Source organism: Bombyx mandarina, chromosome 01 (genome assembly GCF_030267445.1).
Source record: "Bombyx mandarina strain Sakado chromosome 01, ASM3026744v2".
Taxonomy (NCBI): domain Eukaryota; kingdom Metazoa; phylum Arthropoda; class Insecta; order Lepidoptera; family Bombycidae; genus Bombyx; species Bombyx mandarina.
Window position 1 is genome coordinate 17074006 of NC_143208.1, and position 22890 is coordinate 17096895.

The following is a 22890-nucleotide window of genomic DNA, read 5'->3' on the forward strand; positions in this document are numbered from 1 at the left end:
TTTCTAGTTATTTCATTTAAAGGAATTCTAGTACTCACAAAGCTCACTCCTGGTGAATGTAAATGTGCCTCCCTCCCAAACACAGAGCCCCGTATTGGCCGCTACTATAGGAGTTTCATCGTTCACGGCCACTATAGTTATACGAATATAAAACGGTTCACTTTCCTTATTATTTTCAGTTAATGCGACAAGTTTGACGACATCTGATGACTCTTCGGAACCGTCGTTAGCATACTAAAAAAGTTGACGGAAAGCGTTATTGAATTGAAATTTTTGAAAATTCAATACAAGCCACAGTATCATAACTGCATATCGTACATGCGGTGCTATAAAATCACTAATGCAATTTTTGTTAAAACTGAACTGAAAATACATTTTTTAATAGTTATCAGTGACATGTTTGCTCTTACTGATGAAGTTTAAAGTTTTAGTTTAAATATTATCGTATTTATTTCTTGAATCTAGCAGAACTATATAAGAACTATAAAATGTTAAATTTTCCAACGATTCTCCTGACAAATTACATGATTTGCATTAGTGACGTTATCACACCGTATGTGCGATATATTATACTAGCGACCCAAACTCGCTTCGCTTTGGGAACTATAATTTATTAATGATTATGAAAACAGGATGGTAGACTTTTCTTACTTGCTTGACACTTATCGTTATATTCTTGGTAATGCACACTATATCTTTATAAATTATAGCCAATGTGTTATTCTGATGTGTCAGCTATATTATTGTCATTAATTAGAAGGTTACATCAAAATGCATCACGTAGTTTTTGCGTGAGTAACAAACATACATCCATACATTTTTACAAATTTTCGCGTTTATATTAGTAGGATGTTTTCTACAATCCAACTCAACAGTATAAACATTAATCTATTTTATTTTAAATGTAGTACCTTCTAAGTGATACCCACCTGAATATTACCAGAATTTAGTTTTAAAACTGGCAATAAGTTCAACTCCTGATCTCCCATCATAATTTTTCCGTACTTTGGTTTCTCAACGACTTTGTACGATACAACTTTACCCCTATAATAATCTGTAATCGTTTTGAATAATTCCGGCCTCATGCTGATCGATTCACCTTCAACTACAGTTAAATTCGATGCCATTATGTAAAAGTGTTCAGGTATAATCACTATTGACATTTCTATATCACGCAACCAAACAATCCCGTTCGTGACGTCCATTTTGATTCGGTCGCGAGTGCGATTGACGCCAGATTGCACGTAGACTAATCGATTCGAGTTTATAATCGATTGATCAAACACTCGGGTGTGGATCGGTTCCTCGTTGTGATTTTCTGGTTCTAAGTTTCCAAGAGTTGAAGCGATTTCGAGCCATCCATGATTTGGACCTTCTGTAACTTTGTAAATTATGTTTGACGGCTCGATTTGTGGATGCATAATCTGTAACAAGATTTATATTATACAATCAGCTAACTGTCTACATAGCTGGGCTCACGTCAACTACACGTTGCGTAGCGTGGGCGGAGACCTATCCCCAGTCCACTCGTTAAACCTACATGAAAATCCTTTTAATAGTTCCAGAAACGCTGACGAACAAACAAAGAGTTTTAATAATTCACTAGTTTCTATTTTGATCACTTTTCTTCAATATACATACAAAACCACAAGATTATACTGTTTTATTAAATATACTGACGATGTCATTACTTGTATTTTGATATATTCGAAATTTAGAGGTGAAATCCTCAACTAGTAGTAAGTCTTGTAACATTGTCATTATTCAATTACTCACTTCCAAGACATCTTTGGTGATATTAACGCTTGTAGATTCCTCAACAAATAGCGGTGTGTTAGTTTGCACCCTCAACGGTTCCCAATAGCTCGACGGAAATATCTTTACCGTATATATTCCCTCGCCCCATGTGTCAAGGCACATCACTTTGAATCTGAAAATATTGTTTTTAATGATACATTATAAACGAAGAATAAAACAATGCTTAATTTTTGATTTGTGTTTTGATGTTATGAGATAAATTATTCAAATAATCCATTCGATTTACTTTTTGTACCAATCAACCATTATATTATATTATATTATATAATTATGTTTAAAAAAATATGGAAAACAAATGCTAAATAATGCTAACAGGTACATTACCTGAACTGATCGGAGGGTGTTTTGGGTTCCCTGTGTCTGTAGGCCACTCTTCCAGCCGCTATGTCTAACTGAGTGAAAGTGTAAGCGCCTTGACCTTCACCCACTTCTATGGAGCCATGCTTCGGCTCCAAAGTTACCTCATAACGAATGTCCTCCTCTAAACAATTCATATTCGTGTCCACCTTGAAATTATACAAAATATTATTTGAAGAATGTAAAGTAAAAGACTCATTTATACTTTATGAGGACTGAGAAGAAACAATGTTATAGGCTATGGTATAAAAATACTGACAAAAAAAAGCATAACTTTTTTATTTGTAAATTTATCAATTTTATTTTCTGCACAGCACTAAGAGTAGAGGTGGAGTATTTAGTTAACATCCAGACAAAACAAGAACAAACTACAGGATTGTGATCGCATTTTAGTCGAGTAGCTACCCGATAGAAATTGTTTCGTTAACACTGCCTAATTCAAATCGTGTTGACATAACCACCAAATCAAAAAAGACCCACTTTCGGGACAACAAACTCAACTCTGCTTATTTATTGTATATTTTTCTATAGCACACAGTTCACTCCCTACGAATAGCTTTACATATTCGAGCCATTGAACTACGACCTACCTGCATATCGTTGGGTGTGATGACCACAGCCTTCCCATTCTCCATGATAGATCCGTTTGATGGGTACATTCTTATAAAGGGCGGTGAAGCTTGTATCTCCAAGTTACCGTTAACATCGTACCTGCCGTCCGACACCCAAAACGCAAGCTTCCCGTACTCTTTGCCTTGATGTTTGAACAAAACCAAATTTTTATTAATATCGTCTTGAGTGAACGTCGCTATTTGCTCAGATGGATTATCAGCTCTAAATATACCACCGTTGGGTGGGTCTTTTGGTGACCTCTGCACAGTGTAAACAATATCTGAAGATTTTGTGTCCAAATCTGCATCGGTGTAACTCAAATCTCGCGCTGTAATGAGTCTAGCGCCGCCGTGTACGATGTGGAATGTGTTGTTGTTAACTCGCACTGGGCTGTTGTCGTTTTTAAGAATTATATCGATATGAAATACTCCAACATATTGGAAATCCTCGGGCTCTGGACTCAACGCCATGAAGTGGAATGAATCGTGTCGACTTTCTGAATTGTCGTGCGCGTAATAAACTCTGTCAGAATTCAATTCTTCTAAAGTAAAATATGTCGTGTTGTCTCTAAGAATCTTTAGCATATCCGTTATAACTTCAATCTTTCCGTGCTTCGGTAAATGTGTGATGTTGAATATTAAATTCGTTACTACATCGGTTCTGAAGTTCAAATGCGTTGCTGGTATGACCATTCTAGAACCTTCTGACACTTGAAGTCTTTCTAAAGTCGTGCGCACTCGATTCGGGGAATGATCGAATGAAATTGAGCTCGGTACGTGCCTTATCATCATAACTCCAGTGATATTTTCACATTCCGTGGCCCCGACGACGAAATGAAACTCATCTTGTATGTGCGAATAAGCACGTCTATGTAAACGATACCATAATTGATCAGCGTCGATGTTTTGCTGCGTGAACGTATTGTGAATTTGTAAATGATGTTTTCCGGATGACAAATGAAGAATGCCGTATTTCGGTGGTCGGAGTATCGTATAAACAATTCGATCGTTCGATAAGGCTAACGGTTTTGTTTTAAATCGTAGATGTTGCGCCGATATAAACGCTTCTCTAGTGTTGTTCAGCACTAGCTCTTCGTTAATCGATTGATATAGTTCGAGTTTGATAAATGTTAATCGAAAATCGTATAATGTGTTCGTTCGTATAGACCCAACGGATGCTTTAAACTGAAACAAAGTTTTAATTGCGTTCAATATATTGATATAGTGCTATCTTATATTGATAAATAGTCTTTTAAACAAATTCTGGGTTAACACAGAGCAACTTTTAGATTTTTTTTATTGCTTAGTTGGGTGGACGAGCTCACAGCACACCTGGTGTTAAGTGGTTACTGGAGCCCATAGACATCTACAACGTAAATGCGCCACCCACCTTGACATATACGTTCTAAGGTCTCAGTATAGTTACAACGGCTGCCCCGCCCTCCGAACCGAAACGCATTACTGCTTCACGGCAGAAATAGGCAGGGTGGTGGTACCTACCCGTGCGGACTCACAATAGGTTCTACCACCAGATTAAGCATTACGTAATTATTGTATTACCACCAATATGTGTCTGTGAGAACTTACTTTAAACTCATCATGATTAGGATTTCCAAGTAAATGCATATATCTAACAGCACCGAATGCCACCATTTCGCTTGTAAATGAATCGACAGTTTGCCACGTTCCATCCAGTACTCGTAACCTTTCTACTACACCAAATTGTGGAGGCTTCACTATATCGTATCTGTAATAAAAATGTATAATCAAAACCATCGCTAACTTTTATTCACTATATTTATTTGTTTATTCTCTTTAAGAACTACAAATGTAAGCATCTACCAATAAATATAATAGACACTCTTATCGCTAATAGGAATATTTACAACCCTATACAACGTTCAATAATTTATGAATGATTCATTAACAGAAGCTTAATATTGATTTCATCAGGTGGGATGTGAGCTCGTCCACCCATGTAAGCAATAAAAATAAAATATCAATTGCTCTTTGAATTTTATTTGACTTTTCATTTCAGATATTTAAATACATATTTGTCTATTCATTTGGAGTAAGATAGATGCTCTTTGTTTTATTACTTTAACCCTTTTAGTGCTGATCTTATTTGCACATCATCATCATCATCAGCCCTTATCTGCCCACTGCTGGATCCTCCCCCAATGCCTTTCACATATTTTGCACAAATTGCTAAAGGATTTTTGGAATAAAGAACTTTAGAAAAAATACAAAATCAATACTTAATTCACAGCAAAATAATTTTAAATAATTATTTCTAAATCATAAGACACGTCTATACAGGTCGATACCTAATACCTATAGTCAATCTGCGCAATAGTGGGTATTCCAACGCTTCACACTTTAAGCATTAATAGACACTCGATTTGTCGACGGTTCGTGCTCAAAGGGCTAATAAATAACAATAATATTTCATGATATTCCATTTTTTTTTACTGCCCAAGTAGTTACTGATAGATAACCAAAATAAGAACCATTAGTAGCCCTCCATAAATTTATGAATTTCCTGTTTGACCAGACTGTGAGAAAAACTTGACATGCTGTAAACCATTGATAAAGAAAACTTACTTGACTTGCACATTGGTCTCGTCCGCATTAGTAGCGAAAGTCAGGTTGTCAGTTGTTATGATTGCATAAGAATTGTGAACGAGTTGCAAGCCGGTATTGTTGACTAATCTGACTTGTAACGGTACTATCGATATTCGAAGTATACCTGGACCGCTGGTCTCTATGCCATCAGATACCTAAAGAAATATGTAGAATATATTATAATTAGATTTACTGTTTATTAGTCTTTAAAGTTCGATATGTTAATGTTGTCGTGCCCTAAAAAAAGAAGACGCCCGGTAAACTCTAATCAAGTATTACGCAGCCCGTTATACTTTTTCTATTAAAATACGCACTTAACATATTACGTTCATTTCCACGTTGAAGGAATAACATTGTAGAATAAAAATCAAACTAGCAAAAAATGCAATATTCGTCATTACTAAACAATTGAAATATAGACCTCAAGTCTCTTCGTGGTATAATTTTTCAAATGCACTGGTAGGTAGTGCTTCAGTCAGGTTTTAGGTTTTTATTTTAAATTATTAAAGGATAGGGTAGTATATCAATCATCAATCAATTACTTTATCATATAAAATTATAAGTTAGTTCAGTTGATATAAGTATTATAAGATAGAATAAGAATGTATTTTATTGGAACTTAAAAAAAACTTCTATATAGTGCCATCAACATACAAGAGATGGCACTGTTTGTGTTTTTTCTACTGGTGTATTTCATAATATAAATATCTAGGTCAATCACAAAACCCTAACCAGGTTTGAATAGATAATAAATAGCTCTCACTAAAATAGAAATTAGGGAAATGGTCATAATATGGCAATCGGTGGAAATTCTGACTCACTTTTAGTTTTATTTTCTTTAGAATTTGTTTTAGTTAAACTAATTTTTATTTCTATATAAATTACAGTATGTTAATTACCTGCAGAGTAAGCCTTAGAGAAGTTTTGTTCAATTGTTTTTCACCATTAGTGCCATGTACATATGATATCAGTCCAGCATCTATATCATGTTGCGTGAATGAGTCAACTGGCTGTCCTGACATCTCGATGTGGCCACTGTGAATAAAATCTTCTTAGTATGTTCATTAAAATTTGTCTATAATTACTTCTATATTTGAAAAAAACTATTGTTGTAACTGTTAAAAAAAAGTATTGTAACGAATTTATTTGCTTTTTGTCTGGATTTTTAATTTATACATTTATATATATTAATCAGTTTCATGTTAATACAGTACAAGGAATCCTGATTTGGAGCCATATGATCGATCATACGTAATTTGTCTCCATTTATATATTTATGACATAATGTGAGGAGATTTTGTTATAATGTCTACCTTCATAGTTAACCTCTTTTTTTTACATCAATGTGTCCAGTAGACTTGAAAGAAGATTTGAAATTTATAATCTACCTGTTGGCTTCGTTTTTTCCATGTAAAACGGTATACAATAAGTCTTCTGTAAGTGTGTCTGGATCCTCTGCCTTCAGTATGTCAGAACTGATCACTTTACGTGTACCCTAGACAAAGGTTGTAGGTAGAGATTAAAATATAAGAACTTGAAGTTATTTCTTGTTTTTTATTTTCTAAGGTTTGCAAGCTCGTAGCCACAATGCGATTCTCGTAGTCCACATATTGACCTAAGATTGAAGTCTTTGCTGCATTGGGATAAAGACTATGCTTTGACAGCTCTTTGACTTCACGATTTTCCGCAATTTTAAATTTCCGCAAAAACAAGTCGCACGAAAATGAATTTCAGTACGCTACAAGTCATTCATAAAATTATTTCTACTTATTTTAGCAAAATTAAACTTAGTACTAAGGTGAGTTGCAAATACACAATATTAGCTCTTTAAATGAATTTGCTATGTAATAATTCAATATCCATCTTAATTTAGGATTGATTTTTATAATTTGTTATTTTATACTTACACAAAACTATGATATGTTAATGGTGCCAGTGACATGCGCAAAAAACATGCAACTAAAAAAAGCAAATTATTAACTGCACTCGTTACATTCTGAAAACAACAAAAATTCAAACTGAAAAAAAAAGGATTTTAAATGAAAATTATCTATTAAAAATTAAAATCGTGCAAAACAAAACTAGATAAACATAATTTATACTACTTTTAAGTGCAACAAAAAGGGTTTTTATTCTGTCTACTTTGATCAAAGCAAATGCTCAATGTTTCACTATTGAATTATCAATCTGTCACAGATTCGTTTAATTCTGCATTTTGATCCTCGGCATATATTTATACACCATTTCACTCAAATTATTATATTCACCTTGTCTATTTTTGTATAGATAGAAAATGGATTGAATACATTTTTTGTTGACAGTACCCACTTCTATCATTTCATAGCAGTTAACAGTTATTGAAATCAACATGTGAGGCATTTTATTTTATTCCACTTAGATCAGTTTCAAGCAACAACTTTGTTACTGCACTGCTACTTTATTGCTATACTGTATTGTCGTATATAAAAGGATTTTAGGTTAAAATTAAGGTCATATCTAATACACCCGTTTCTATGGAGCACCTGAGTAAGCCTAAGCACTTTTCCTGGCAGTAAGTTGAGAACTGGTGGGTCGTTGACTGGCGTTACGTTTACATGCAGAACAAAAGTATTCCGGCCCTGTAGATAGCTGGGTAACGTGAATTTTGTCTCTTGAGTCAACTCCATATCCAATACTATAGCATCTTGATGGTTTTCAGAGCCGTCGTGAACATATCGCACCTGCGGCAATATATTATCGAATGTTATAATTAACAATATCGCTTACTCTTGTTATGTGTGTCAGAATAAATAGGTAGGCACCATCTTGCATATTTCTAATGCGAGACATTTATGCCTTTCGATTTAAAGAATGGTTGGTATAGTTGGTAAAGATTTTAAACCTATGTTGCAAGGTGGGTGGTTGCATATCTGTTATACCTACGGTTTCCAATAATCAATTGACACCAAAAAAAGGTAAAAAGTAAAGAAATGAAAACCAGTAGTTAAAAATTTAACTACTTAATTTTTTTATAATAAAAATTAACTAACCTTATCTCTAGATAAATCCAAAAGTGTAAAAAATTGTTTTGTCTTGCCGTCTGTTTCGACATAGTTAAACTGTGGTGAATTTCTCTGTAACGATAAGTCGATTGCTATCCTTCCGTGCATTGGTGACTGTGCGACGTAAAAAACAACTCCTGAAGGTCTGACCCCATACTTATGATGATCTAATACCACATCGATATTTTGTGTTGTAACAACTGCCACGCCGCCTTCTTGAACAGTAAGGGGGTATAGGGCTACTAGTTCAAGTTCGCTACTCGACTTTGAGAATACCTGTAACGTATTACATTCTTTTTTATTTTATATTTTAAATAATTTACACTTTTGTTGTATAATTGGCAATTGAATCAAATATTTTTTTTATGATGAGGTAGATAGAAAGACATGAAAGAACGAATTTTTTAATTTGTTATATTTCCCAAAAGACAATGCCCAAAAGTGGCCAACTTTGTGTCAAAACTATTTGTACTTGAAAAACTATGCCTTATTTTTTCATGTTGTATAGTTTATGTATCAACATTTCTTTCACCCTGGCATTGTTTACAAGAAAATAAATTACTTATTTGATAACTTCCGAAAACTGAGTACTTCCATCATTCTTAGTTTTTAAATTCGCCAATAGGCAGACAAGGGGCTTAGCCCATACAGCCTTATAGTAATCCTAAATGCTGCCAAACGAAAGAGTTGGCTGTGACTTGAACAACAAACAAAAAAAAATAGCTAATGGAACGGTTACAATTCACAGACTTTTTTAGTTTATTTTTGTTCAATTCAATATTTATATATTGTAATAATAATTATTACTTAAAACCATGAATTATTTAATATTTTTAGACATTAATGATTCCTTTAGTAAAAATCTCAATGGCCCACCATTACTTATTCTTATTATCTATGGTCAGAGAGTTTTGGCAGAAACACCCGAGTGAAGCGTCACTTGAAGTTTTATTTTAATGTTTTTTTTACTAGTTTATTGTGATGTATAATATATAAATTGGGAGTTGTTTTGTGTATTAAACGTCAATAATCGTTGTTCATGGTTATTGAGGCATTGGAATAAAACTGTGGCTACGCATAGCAGTTACGGTTTTTTTTTTTTTCAAGATAAAAGGTCTGCAGAAACTCACGCTCAGTCAATGTGCTATTCGTTGAATTGACGGCAAAACTCCCAAAAAGCAATAAAAAGAGATACACCAGCTTTTTATTGACATGGAAATAATGTACTGTACTGTACTAAACTACGACAGAGTAGCCTGTATAGGCTACGCTCTCTGTATGCCTATTGGCGAATTTAAAAACAACAACAACAATATTGTTGCCAGCTTCCGAATTTTCATTTCCGAAAGAAGGGTCAATGAAGTCCATTCTCAGAAACCACTTTCATTTTATTATTATTATGAGGATATAATAATAATAAAATGTACATAAGGGCTTATTTCTAACAACATTAACCACAATTAACTTATTAACTAATTATGAGAGCGATTATTGATTTCGAAGAAAACAATTATCAACTTAGTTTTACCTGCAGAAAAAAACAGATTTCTCTTAAGCCTGGGTGAGAATATAAAAATAGTTTTCTGAATATGAAACGATATCTCTTTGTCTATCAAATTAAGTTAAAACCATCATGACACGACAACTTTTTTAGGGGCCCAAACGCCCAAAGAAAATGGGCATTGCCTTTTACTGGTAGTATAACAGAATGGTAAACATATACACCATCCATATTATACTGTATATATTAATAAAAATATCCATATGTATTAGATTGAACAAAATTTGTGTTTTTCTTAAATAAATAAAAAATGCTGAAATGTTTCATGTAGATTCAGCTCCCTGGTTCCTATTTATTGTTGCAGTTGTAGGCAGTAAATGTAATCTATATACGACTACCCTTTATCTATCATCTAAAATATCATCTTTAATCTTCTGTCATCACAAGATTAGACTAACCTTGTACTTTTCAGCATAATCAGGGCTTATGCACAGGTCTGAATCACATTTACAAGTGAAATCATCAACACCATGCTGTTCACACACAGCTTGGGCCACACAAGGAGGATTCCTGGGTTTGCATGACACGGATAGTACCATACGCATTTAGGGCTTACACCATATGTAACTACTGCACTGGGTAAACCAAATACTTTATCATCCACTTCTATTGGTTTTATACAGCCCTGAAAAGATATTAATAAAAATGTATTTACTATACTATTCGTTATAAATATACTTTAAATTTAAATATATTTTTCTTACTTAACTAATTATTGTACTAATTATGGCACTTTATAAATCTGGTGGTCATTTCATATAATAGAAAAATAACTGAAATAATAACAATAACATGAGTTTATGAGTTTTTAATTTTAAATATTCAGCAATTGTAAGCTTCTCATTCAGAGAGAAGTTAGCATAGCATTTTTAGCAGTATTCAAAAAAACATTTTTCTTCACCATTATAATAAATTTTCTTAAATTTACTTAACGGAGTAAAGTATTATGACAGAAGTTATATCTCACCATAATACTTGAGTCAGCAGCTTTTATTCCTTTAGCGAATGCTCTCTGTCGTTTCTCGTTTTCAATACCTCCAAGATAGAAAGAATCGGATAGATCTAAATACCTCATACCGCCACTTTCGATACGGGTGCTCATTGCGATATTATCCACAGATAACTGAAAATAACAGATACATTTCGAACCCTATTATTGATTCGATAATATGAACATAAAATTACTAGCAATAATATTTCGCTTTATTATTTTTTAATATTTATAAAATTCAATATATGCAAAAGAAGAATCAATTTGCATTGTGTTTGTTGCATGCTGAATGTTTTAGACTCAAGTATTCAATAGCTAATTGAATCGCACTTTACGCTAATGCGCGATCAGATCAATACGCAATCGCAAACATACTATGCTGCATTCTAAGATGTTAATATTTTTTTCAGCTAGTTTTCATTCGCAAAATCAAATGCCAACAGTGATTCTTGGGAAGGCTATTGCGTAATCGCAAAGCTTGTTGTCAATTTATTTATTTATTTGAAATTTAACCACATGATTTTTGAAAATAGCTCATTACACAGCAGCAAGACTCGTGGTAGTCTCAGCCTAGAATAATTACCATATTATCTCTTTATGTGGATGTTGTAAAGGCAGTAAGTAGTAGGATATTTTGTAAGCCTGGATAGAATATTACCACTATCCAGCGTGTTTCTGCCGCGATTCAGATTTGAAAGATGAGACAACAGTTATACAATTCAATACAGACTAACCAACCAACCTCTAAGTTTGTGTCTATAGGTTCCAGCAACTACTTTCTGTGAGCCATATACTCATTTACGCAGTAATTTAAAAAATATTGAAAAATCAGATGACAAAAATTAATAAAAACAAAGCAGCAGTTGCATCTACATTGCAAAAGATAGTCAATAATTTCTAAGCACTTGTATAAATAGCAATATAGAAAAAAGCTTCGCTTTTGCAATGGGGCACCAAAATAATAATAAAACACGAATACAATAATCATATTGTTGTTTCTATCACCAACCTCAATAAGTGAAGGGTTGAACAACAAATGAAGTTTATGCCACTGTCCATCGTTAACTCGCATAGTGTGAAGTATTTGTCCGCGTGCCATTTTGACTCTTACTGCACCTTCCAGAATTTCAACAGCCAAAAAATCGGAACGACCGCCACCGGCGTTATACAGAACGATGGCATTTTGAGCAATTGTTTTGAATTCAATTTGCCACCTGAAAAAAATATTCTTACAATCATCATTGAATTACTAATGACAATCACACATTGTATGAAAGTACTACTCTATTTTATAAACATCATAGTCTTGCTGTGTTCTGCATTGCTGAGAAGATCAGGGGAATGTTTAAATATACAGATTAACTTTTTAATGTAATGAATTTTAATACCGTCCACCCGCTCTGGAATTTATCTTGGGTAGTATCAAGTAAGCTCCTTCATCAATGAAACTAATGTCTGAGTTGATATCAGCATCAAATTCAGGAGCACAATTCCAAGTAACACCCTCGACACGTACAGACCCAGAGCGGCTTCTAGCCTTCTCTATAATTTTACCCCATTGTAATATACCTGAAAATACATTAAATTAGTTACATACAACAATAAATATATAAAATGTAGATAAATTAGGCCTGGCACTTACATCTTCCATGCAGCCACGAAAATTTTCCATATGACCCAAAAATAATTCAGAGAAATCACCCTGACCTCCGAGAAATATACCAAAATGAATGTTCAATTCAAAAAATCTTCCTGGAAATCTCTTCCTTACAACACTGTCATCAATCTAAAAATACAGTAATAAATAAGAATGAAATGAAACCCAGTTAATATATAAATGAGAATATAATTAAAAATTTTGAAACTATTATGAATTTATAAAGAAGTAGACACTTTAAGTATGGAAGAATACTTGTTTCATTTGTTTAACTACTTCTTTAGTTTCATTTAATCCATTTATGCTCTGAAAACTATATTGATTTGTTTGATATATCTTTATTAATATGAATACCTTATTTTATCACAGACATTGAATGACAAGTTAATGTTTATACTTAAAAACTCAAATACAATGACTGAAAATTTAGAAAGAAAAAAATGTTCATGTTTCTTGGTCTGATATCTAAAAATTAATTAACATAACTTTTTAGTTTTTGGTGATAATGAGTTAAGCACTTCAAGTGCTTTAAAAGTTTTATATTTCAAATTAGTGAACATACCTTCATAGTGAGATTAGCCTCACGGCGAATAATATTGACATGGTGCCATTGGCTGTCATTTAGAGTTCCTCTGGGCGAAAATAGTTCACTTTCTCCTCCACCAAGATTTATGTTCAATTTTAGTCTTCCTTTCTCAAGACGTATCTAAATATAACAAAGTTGCGCTTGAATAAATGCGTTATGATAAATTAGTTCTACCAACAATTGTTTGGGAAAACAAAATTTCAACTTTGTTGTAGAGTTTTGATCAAATTTACATTCATTTCATTTTGATTCCTTCTGGAACTCATTAATGATATAATATTGTCTTTTACCTACTGATAATATGATTTATGTATATTTTCATAACACAATCATCAAAACTCACCATACAATAGTCAGTCTTTCCAGCTGCAAGCAGCAATAGCGCATCAGAAAGATGAGTTCGAAATCGAAAATTAATGTCAGTAATTCCTTTGGCCTCTTGAAGTGGATATGAAATATAGCTGCCCCATAAAATGAAGCTGAAAATAAATGAAAACATTTTATACAAATGGTAGACTTCATAACACTTCCCCCATATTGTAGGCCCACCAGTAAATAAATATGCATCATCAACCCACATATGCATCATCGAGGGTATTGCTGCATTGAGGCAATCATGTGTGCCAGTTTGAAGAGTGGGACACCTGTGAGACTTTGACATAATGTCTCAAGATGAGGTGGGAGCATTCACATGTGATTTTTGTGGAGTTTTACAGGCTAATCGTGAGATAGTTTACGCACCTTCGCCATAAAAAAGTAAGCCTATATATAATATATAATTTTTTTTACTTCTTGTACAAAATAATTGTAATTGTATAAAATTATATATTAAAACTTCTCTAAGTACTCTATGAATTAATTGTTATTTCAATACTACGGTATATTTCCATCCAGCGTAAATAGTAAATAAAAGCACTGTAACTTCTCACCTTTGTCATACGCCAATCCAAACGTTACCATGGTCAGAATTAGAATAACCTCCATTTTGAGAACACAATAACATTAATACAAACGGCCAGAAAACGTTGCAGTCATAATCCCAAGCCGTTAAATATACAAAGTGAATGTACCTATTTCCTAGAACGAATCAAAATTAAATGCAAGAGGAAGTTATCGCATTTGGAAATATTAGTAACATTTCCAGATGATGTTTGGAAGTGTCATATTTCACACTAAAATATAGATTTGTTTCAAAACTCTTGTAAATTCATGTTTCGTGTGTACTTATCAGATTTCAACAGATAGAAATAGATGTTCTTACAAAAAAAATAAACTTTCATTCGTTGATTGCTATTGCTGCCATTATGTGAATTATCTATGGTCATAGACTATGGCCATAGATAATAGACATAGACAATAGCATAGAGAGTACACTTGAGAAAATACATACTGCCATTGGCGATTGACATAAAATATGTTTCAGAAGAACTGAGTCAAGTTGATAAGAGAGAAAACCTTAGCTCAAGCCCTAAATAATTAAAAATTGAGACAGATTATGTGGGTAAATTACATAGCACCCAATATCTTAGATAATACAAACAGCAGCATCTAAAACAGAGAAAGAGTTGATAAAATCAAGTCGTTACTTGCTTTTCCGGAACTGAAATGTGCCACTTATCACATTTATTCTTTATGCAACAACGGATTTACACGATTTCATTTATTTTTATTTACTATTAAAATATGACTATACTATATTCCTTGCCTTTATATTTTCCATCTAATATGTTCCATAGCGCATCTGGCTAAGGTATGTCATTTAGTTTGTTTTATGCATCGACCACCGTTTAAACATAGAGTTTCCAAGTAGAGAAGACTAGTACATTTTGAGGTCAAAGATGCTGCAACATGCTGGCTAATTTCAGGCGAATGGCATTCAGACACTATTGGTACGATCGAGATCCACCATTTTTGTTTTAATAATATTATCATACTCTCAGAGAATCATTAGAGAAATTTAAAATCAAAAAGGAATCTTTTGAATTGCGTGTATGTACCTTAAATATATTTTCATTATGGTCAAGAGCAGGCGAACTTACATTAATTTATCTAAGATCCAAGTAAGTTCAACCTTCACCAATTCGATAACCAGGTGAAAACAATAAAATATCCACCGCGGATCCACTCTTGGTGGCAGAGATAAGCTAGGATAAGAAGATTATCGTGTCGCATTGTGGTCAATGATAATTCGTTTACACACCTACAAAATCTGTCATACAGGAAACTAGTAAAGTTGAACAAGGTCTGATTTGAGTCATTAATGAATGTTTAAAAACCACTTTTAAAAACATTAAAATAGCATTTAAATCCATCGTGAGGTTTGACGACTTAATAAATCTTTGGATGTATACCTAATGTGGCATAGGCTAGTAGATACTAGTACATACGGGTATATACTGGTTTAAATTGTTATATACGGGTACATACTCTATTCACCTCTGTAGACATTCTCAGTCAGCCCGGTTCTTAAATGCTTATTTTACCCATTTGATTACATCGAGAAAGAGAGGTACAATGCCAGTCGATTATCGGAGATTCAAATCTATTCGGCTTATCAGAGACTTTTTGGGTTTGGAATACCTATTGTAATTATTACGTGGGCCGTCGCCATGCCTGTTTTAGTTATTACAAAAATATGTAGACAGCGTCATATTTATATTTATTATGAAGTAGGAATGACAAGGGGTGAAGATGGAATCACAGATACACAATAGCCAACCTCACCTGCCCATAGTGCACCCTGCTAGCTAACGGACGAGGTTCTGGCAAATGACAAATGACGGTGTAATTATCCCTAATAAACTGTGCCCTTAAATAGCAATAGACTAGGACAAGGTCAGCAACATGCCCTGAGGGAAGGACATGGTACTGCGGTCACTAATCCATCTGCTAAACGTGGTGACTATTGGCGTAAGCCCCCCCAGGAAGGAACTCCCGTTTCGACCAAAGTCGCTCAGCGTATGGAAAACGGTATGCTTGGAGTTTTGGATTGAATCAGAAATGAGGAAATCCGTCGAAGAACAAAAGTAAACGACATAGATCTAAATATTAGCAAGCTGATCTGGCAATGGGCCGGGTATACGTGTCGCAGAATCGATGGCCGATGGAACAGACGCGTTATGGACTGAAGACTAGGTACGTACCGGTAAGCGCAGCTTTGGACGTCTCCTTGACCGGTGGACAGATGACTTGTGGCAAAATGCAGGAAGAGATTAGATGCGGAAGGCGGTGAACCATTCACTGTGGAGGATTCTGAGAGAGGCCTACATCCAGCAGTGGCGATATACAGGCTGATGACAATGAAAAGTTAACAAAGGATGTGATAGAAAATAAAAGGGAAATAAAAACAATAACTTATTTCGATATAAATATTCAATGAGTATTTATTAAGTTAGATTGTGCGTCGAAGAACACGAAACGCGATCGATTATTTCTATACGTATAAAAAAATTCAATTGATGTTTTTATTCTACAAACTACCAATAAACGATGTTACTCACATGCATTTAACCACATCTTTTCAATAATTTATTATAAAAGTTCATTAAAACGTTTTGACACCAAGAATATTAAATGACTTAATACATTTAAATGACTTAACTACATTTCAATAATGAATTACTTTCTAACACCCAGATATTTTAAAAAAACAACATTGATTAAACGTGTTCACACATTTAAAACGACGTACAATAATCACATATCGATAGAGCTAAACAAAGTAGATAATAATCTTACAAAATGATGTCAGTATGTAGTAGAACTAAACAACAATTATGCATGAAACATCGATGGAAATATATAGTATTGTAGCAAAACGTACTTAATTAGGTGTATAGTATAACTAAACAATATCAGTAAAAAGAGTACAAATATTACAATTCAAAATTGTACGTAAACAAACGGTATAATACCTTTCCTACATCCATCATAAAATCGCACCTGTCCGAACTTAATTTTATTGTTGTAAGCACGATAAAGTTAAGTTTTCCTAATTCAGTCTTGCTAGGAATTCTCAAAGAGACCCTGTCAAATTTCGAGACTATGCTAAGTATGTATCATATTACGCTTAAGTGTGATAAAAATGTCAGTGGCTCTAAAATAGCGATCTTGATTTTTAATGTTGTCGTTCACATATAAAACGAACCTTTTAAATTTAAAAATTTACCCAATGCTATACACGTTGTGAAGTCTTATGATATAAAGTAGGTACATACATACGAGTATATAGAAAAAACTGTACCGTTGTAAGTCATAAAAATACGTGGACGTCTGACAATCCCTTGTTCCATTCTTAGCATTCCATTTTAACAAAATTAATAAAATTTAATAATAATAGGGAAATATATATAAGAAAGTACATTTAGAAAGATACGACACATCGATTATACGTATTAATACAACAATGTAATTAAAGTGCATCCAGTGCATTATGGGAGAGAAATTCTAAAAATCTTGAAATTTAGTCAATTATTGGAATAATGTCCACCAGGCTGGGAGTCTCAAAGGTACATCCAATGCTAGTGAATCGAATCATAAATTCGGGTTTCTTCTCAAGCTCTTTCATCAATTCATAAGCATAAGGGGCGGCCAAGCTACTGGAACAGCACATAGCCAATGCGGGCATGTGGTTGAATATTTGTTCTTTAACAGGTTTCAGCTTGTCGATCGTTATTTCTATAACCTCACCAAAATCAATTTTGTTGACAAATATAATTTTTTCTTTTTATCAACGCTTAAAACAATGGCTCTCTCATATATTTCACCGGGTAGCTCAATACCGACACAGAGGCCTGGATGAACTGTGTCAAGGGTCAGTGGTTGCTGATACTGGCAATAGTAAGAGAAATCGGGTCGGTTTGCTTCGTATGCACGGTATGCCCTAATATCGCTAACGAAAAAGCGATAAGGCGTGCTGACGTATCGCATAATCACATGCAAGACATCACCGACGTGACAGCGAATGTAGCGGAGCTGGCGACGTGCTACCTCATTGACTTCTTCGTCCAACTCTACCATATATTTGCTGGGAGGATTGTTCATCTGCACAATGGAGATTGAAACATCGTTCGGAGTGCCTTCATTCAAGTCGACCAGAATAGTGTTTCCATACTTCGCGCATACTCTCATCTTTGCACGTTCCACGCCAAGAGCCTGCCGCATTATGAGCGTATCACTTTTCGTTGCGGCTGGTGAAGATTTTAGCACATAATTTGCAAGACTGCATTTGGTACTGAGTGCTGGCAGATTGGCATACTTACGAATCTTGAATATTTTCCAAATCGGTATCTGCTTATCAATGAAGCCATAATCCATAGCAAATAGATCGCACACAATTTCGTGCCCTAGCCCAGATGGTATCATTTGGATGAGAATAAGTTGACCACGAACGAAGCATTGCACAACTTCTGACTTATAAGACACGATGCGCCCGATTTGTAATTCACATACTTTTATCAGTTCCCCAGGTGATTGCAGGAATCGTAAATCGTTACGGAATGCAATAGGACGCACATAGAATTCATCGGGACTCTCTATATGGGTTACATCTACCCAATAATAATGTCTCTCCAGGAACTGATAAAATCGAATTTTTCTTAATATTGATATTTGTTGTTCTACCATATTGTGGGGTTTAAATGTGGAGCAAAAATCACAATAACGAATGTTACTATAACACCCTTTAGATAACGACTGTGATGAGCCCTACCTATATAGTCAGCACCTGCGCAATGATACTGTAAGCTAACGCTGAGTGTACACAGTCAAGAAGCATTTAATTTAAAAATAATAATACATATTCAAAATAATTTTCTAGTTATTTTGTTATAATGAACTGAAGTTGTAATTTAAATAACAATTTTTATTTTCTTACCCTAGGTAGATGGCCAAGTTCACGATAGTCTGTAATGCACTGTACTGTAATACAGCGACACTCTTAATGTAACTATAAATTGTGTAAAATCTATGAAATCGTTTTATACACCACACAAGAGAATATGCTTGCAGGAACCCGGTGTACAGCGGTCCGCGTTGTCGTCGTCGCTGTCATCGTCGGACGTAATGTGAAAGAGCAACCCGGTCGGCGGTGTATCGCGTTTCGACCCGGCAGGCTGTTTCTGACCCAACGTGGGTTCCCTGAACATCAGCGGCATCGCCCAGGCGACCTGACGGGCCGCTGTACCGCAGAGACCGGCGTCGGTGGTCGTCTATGAACTCCTCGACAAATCATCGATCGGGCGTCCTTGGAGTGGCGCCGCGAGTCTAGTTGTAGTGTTATCTGCGGGAGCCCCCTAATATGACGGAATTCTGACTCCGGGTAGAGGTCGGACGTCGGGTGAGACTGCAAGAGGAGTGGTTTGGTGCGGTAGGGTCCTAAAAATATCCATGTATCCGCGGTCTGCTCCCAACATATGCAGACCGACAATCTCACATACCACGCGTACCCCCTAAGTGCGGATACCTCGTAGGAGGTCAGAACCCTTCCCGAAAAAAAGGGTTCGGTTTCTGTGGGTCGAATATTCGAGCAATATTGAATTATTTATAAGGTTAGTACAGTTAGTCAATCGAGGTTTTTATAATATTAGAGTTATAAAATATTAGAGTTATAAAATGTTATAAAATGTTTATTCACGTCCGATCAAAGATTTTTCCTTTACAAAGAACAATTTAGATTCGGCGCGTGGAGTACTTAAACGTGCTACGTCTAGGCCAGAGCTCCGAGCTAACTATAGTATTTTACTGTAAATAGAAATGGTCCCTCTACTATGTTTCCTGAGCACTAAATATAAGATATATTTCTTAAAATCAGTTTAAGTTAAAAGAAAAATTATTAAAAATAGTAACCCTTTTTATGGCCGTGTCTTCTTAGATTTGCGGCAATTTAGAACCACAGCAATCATTAGATAGGTCACGCTTGCTCGATAGTGTCAATGACAATAAAAAATAAAATTTTAATATGACCTGTACTCGGCTTTAATTTATTTAGCGTTGGAGTTTTCCGGTTAGAGCCTGCGCGGAAAGGAGATTTCTCCCTGCGCAGACGCTAACCTAGCATCACTAACCTGACTGCATTGGTATTGATCTTGACTCTCGAAAAGCCCGGGTTGAGCTTGCCACCTGAAGACGTGCACAGTAACCATAAATCTATCTATAATAACATTCCGACTTTTTTTTTAACAATTCTTTCACACTTTTATGGCTGTGATCAATTGTAAAAAGAAATATCGCTTGCGTAATCTGAGTTAATAACTACTCGTTGTGCTGAATTGCACAACTAAACTTTAAATTTCATTATGTCTACTACCTTTCATAACAATATGTATTTTTATTATTTGTCGATGTAAATATAGCAATTACAATTTTGGGTTCCGTGACTGCTGACCAACCAAACCGAATCTTATAATGTCATGTCCGTTTTGGTATCTCTCCGGTCTGACGGTATTATAACCAGTGTTAGAAATTCTCTCAGGCTGAGCCCCTGAGCACACCTATCGGTACGTGATTAATTGGAATAGCCTCATATTATTATGCTACCAGAGCTTACATAGTGAAAAAATAATTTATTGTATTAACTCGCTGCATATTCTGAAATTTGCACTGTAAATATTTTGATTGAATTTCAAAACTACTTAGGTGAAAGAACGCTATAAAACGCTTCAAAGGTCAGTCCAAGTCAAACTACAAAATTTAGAAACTCTACTAAATGACTGATGGAAGAGAAAGAATTGTGTGAGGACGCTTCGATAGATAGATAAGGCCGGCCATTGTTGTACCCTTTTTTTTCCTACCTAAGCTGGTAGCCTGGAGCGGCTATTCCAGCGTAACCGTGGCTAGTAGGTGAGCTCACGGGGCTCAAACCTGACGACGATGCTAACACGAACCCTAGCAAGAGCCGTGCTTCGCAGAATCTACCACCGGATCGGAAACGCGACCCACTGAGAAGATCCGGCGAGAAACTCAGTGGGCTGTGTCTGAGAGTTAATTTACTCGGTGACGGTGCTTGAAGTATCTAAAAGCACCGTTAGTGGATCGGGAGGATCCGAGATGACGTGTTTTGGGCGACGTTGACTGCTTTCCATTCTGTCCGCAGGATCGGGAATGTGTTGTACCCATTATGCCCATTTGTACACCCATTTAAATTGTTTGTAAACTTAAGTTGTTTTTATTAAATTTTTTCTAAAATAATTTTCTTCTATAAAATAATTTTTAATTATATTAAAAGTTAGTAGGCTTAAATGTAGGAATACAGTCTACTTGCTTGAAATATGATGTCAATACGAGATTTTTAAATAATTACGTGAATGAACAAATGTAATACCTAAATGATGTAAATAAAAAATATTTATGTGCTTTGTCCTCTGTGTTTATACCCGATTTTTCTAAGTTGAAAATAGAATACGATGTTGGTACCTATTTTCTTTAAAGTTATACCTCGTTTGAGTTTGCGTGGAAAGTATTGATCATAGATTATACACATAATATATTTGAGAGTATTGATTGTTAATTACCTAGGTTGTTATGCTAGCGACAGGACTGACAGGGTAGCTGGCCAGGTCAAACATAGAGAACGCTGACCTGCGCTAGCAGTCGAATGCTTTCATTGTACAATATCACTTTTCGAAAATGCAGGGGAAAGTTTAAGAACATTTCTAAATTGCCTAACCTCTAATAAAAGTCGCTCTAAATGAATTCACCGTTTCGAAGATTATTTCAGGCAATCAAACAAAGAAATTGACAATTGTTAGCATAGGAATCTTGTCCCTATGTAGTTGTGACCAGCGGCTTGACTGTAACCTCTGTCAGTGCTAATATCCATGAGCGATGGTGACCATTCCCCATCAAGCGGGACTTAAAGCCGTCCTGCCTATAATAGTACCATTAAAGAAAAAGAAAAAAAAACAGTTACCATAATATCTACTTTGCTGTCCGTTTTGTATTTCATAGACCTTGAGACACCGTTTCTTAGGAACAGCTAGAGGTATCAGAATGTTTGTAATTAGTAGTTATGTGATTGTAGTAATATAATTAGTAAAAAGTAACCTACAAAGTTAAAAAAACCTACAAACCTACAAAGCACTTCCTGCTAATTAAGAAATATAAAATTTAACACAATTCAAGGTCTTATCCTCCTCCGTGCGTCGTATTCCTCAGTTCTGAGGGTCGTGACCTTTACTGAGCTCTTTTTTTAGGACCATGTTCCTCCATTCACTTCTGTCCTCCACGCAGTGGATAGCGACATTGATGCTGGATTCCAAAGTCATCTTAATCTGATCGGACCAGTGCATGGGATTACGCCCCCTAGGCCTCTTTCCTTCCACTTTGCCGGTGATGAGAAGTCTTTCGAGATTGTCACCCTTTTCCCTCAATTAATCCATCCTCCAAATCCTCTAAAATTTAACACAATTCAAGGTCTTTTAAGCCGAGCTAAAGATACCTAGTCTATTTGATAGTTCGAAATTTTAATAAAAAATTTTTTGAATGATTAGGTTACTTAGGTTTCCTGTAGGTAAAATGCCGACCTTTATAAACACAATATTTAGAAGAATAGAATATAAACAAAAGAAATATAAAAAAATCCAACCACAAATATAAGATTGTATTTCTAACATACCAATGACAATACTCAAACCACTTGTGAGCG

At 34.8% G+C, this 22890-nt stretch overlaps 2 protein-coding genes across 2 annotated transcripts in view; both read right to left on the reverse strand.

The window, feature by feature from the left end:
• Window positions 1-14556, reverse strand: part of kon (chondroitin sulfate proteoglycan 4-like protein) — a 33809-nt gene extending 19253 nt beyond the window's left edge. The window contains 22 exon segments of the mRNA XM_028187460.2: window positions 39-234; window positions 930-1424; window positions 1777-1930; window positions 2143-2324; window positions 2766-3971; window positions 4374-4533; window positions 5391-5566; window positions 6311-6446; window positions 6800-6906; window positions 7934-8131; window positions 8441-8728; window positions 10412-10522; window positions 10525-10638; window positions 10981-11136; window positions 12014-12218; window positions 12393-12558; window positions 12561-12573; window positions 12647-12790; window positions 13224-13367; window positions 13591-13712; window positions 13715-13726; window positions 14177-14556. Coding sequence (XP_028043261.2) covers window positions 39-234; window positions 930-1424; window positions 1777-1930; window positions 2143-2324; window positions 2766-3971; window positions 4374-4533; window positions 5391-5566; window positions 6311-6446; window positions 6800-6906; window positions 7934-8131; window positions 8441-8728; window positions 10412-10522; window positions 10525-10638; window positions 10981-11136; window positions 12014-12218; window positions 12393-12558; window positions 12561-12573; window positions 12647-12790; window positions 13224-13367; window positions 13591-13712; window positions 13715-13726; window positions 14177-14231 — 4540 coding nt within the window. The 5' untranslated portion in view covers window positions 14232-14556.
• A 2455-nt stretch (window positions 14557-17011) lies between these two features.
• LOC114252857 (uncharacterized) lies at window positions 17012-18909 on the reverse strand. The gene is given in 2 exon segments (XM_089731461.1): window positions 17012-17975; window positions 17978-18909. Coding segments are annotated over 2 exon segments (1161 nt in total). The 5' UTR covers window positions 18873-18909; the 3' UTR covers window positions 17012-17709.
• Between the last annotated feature and the right edge of the window lie 3981 nt (window positions 18910-22890).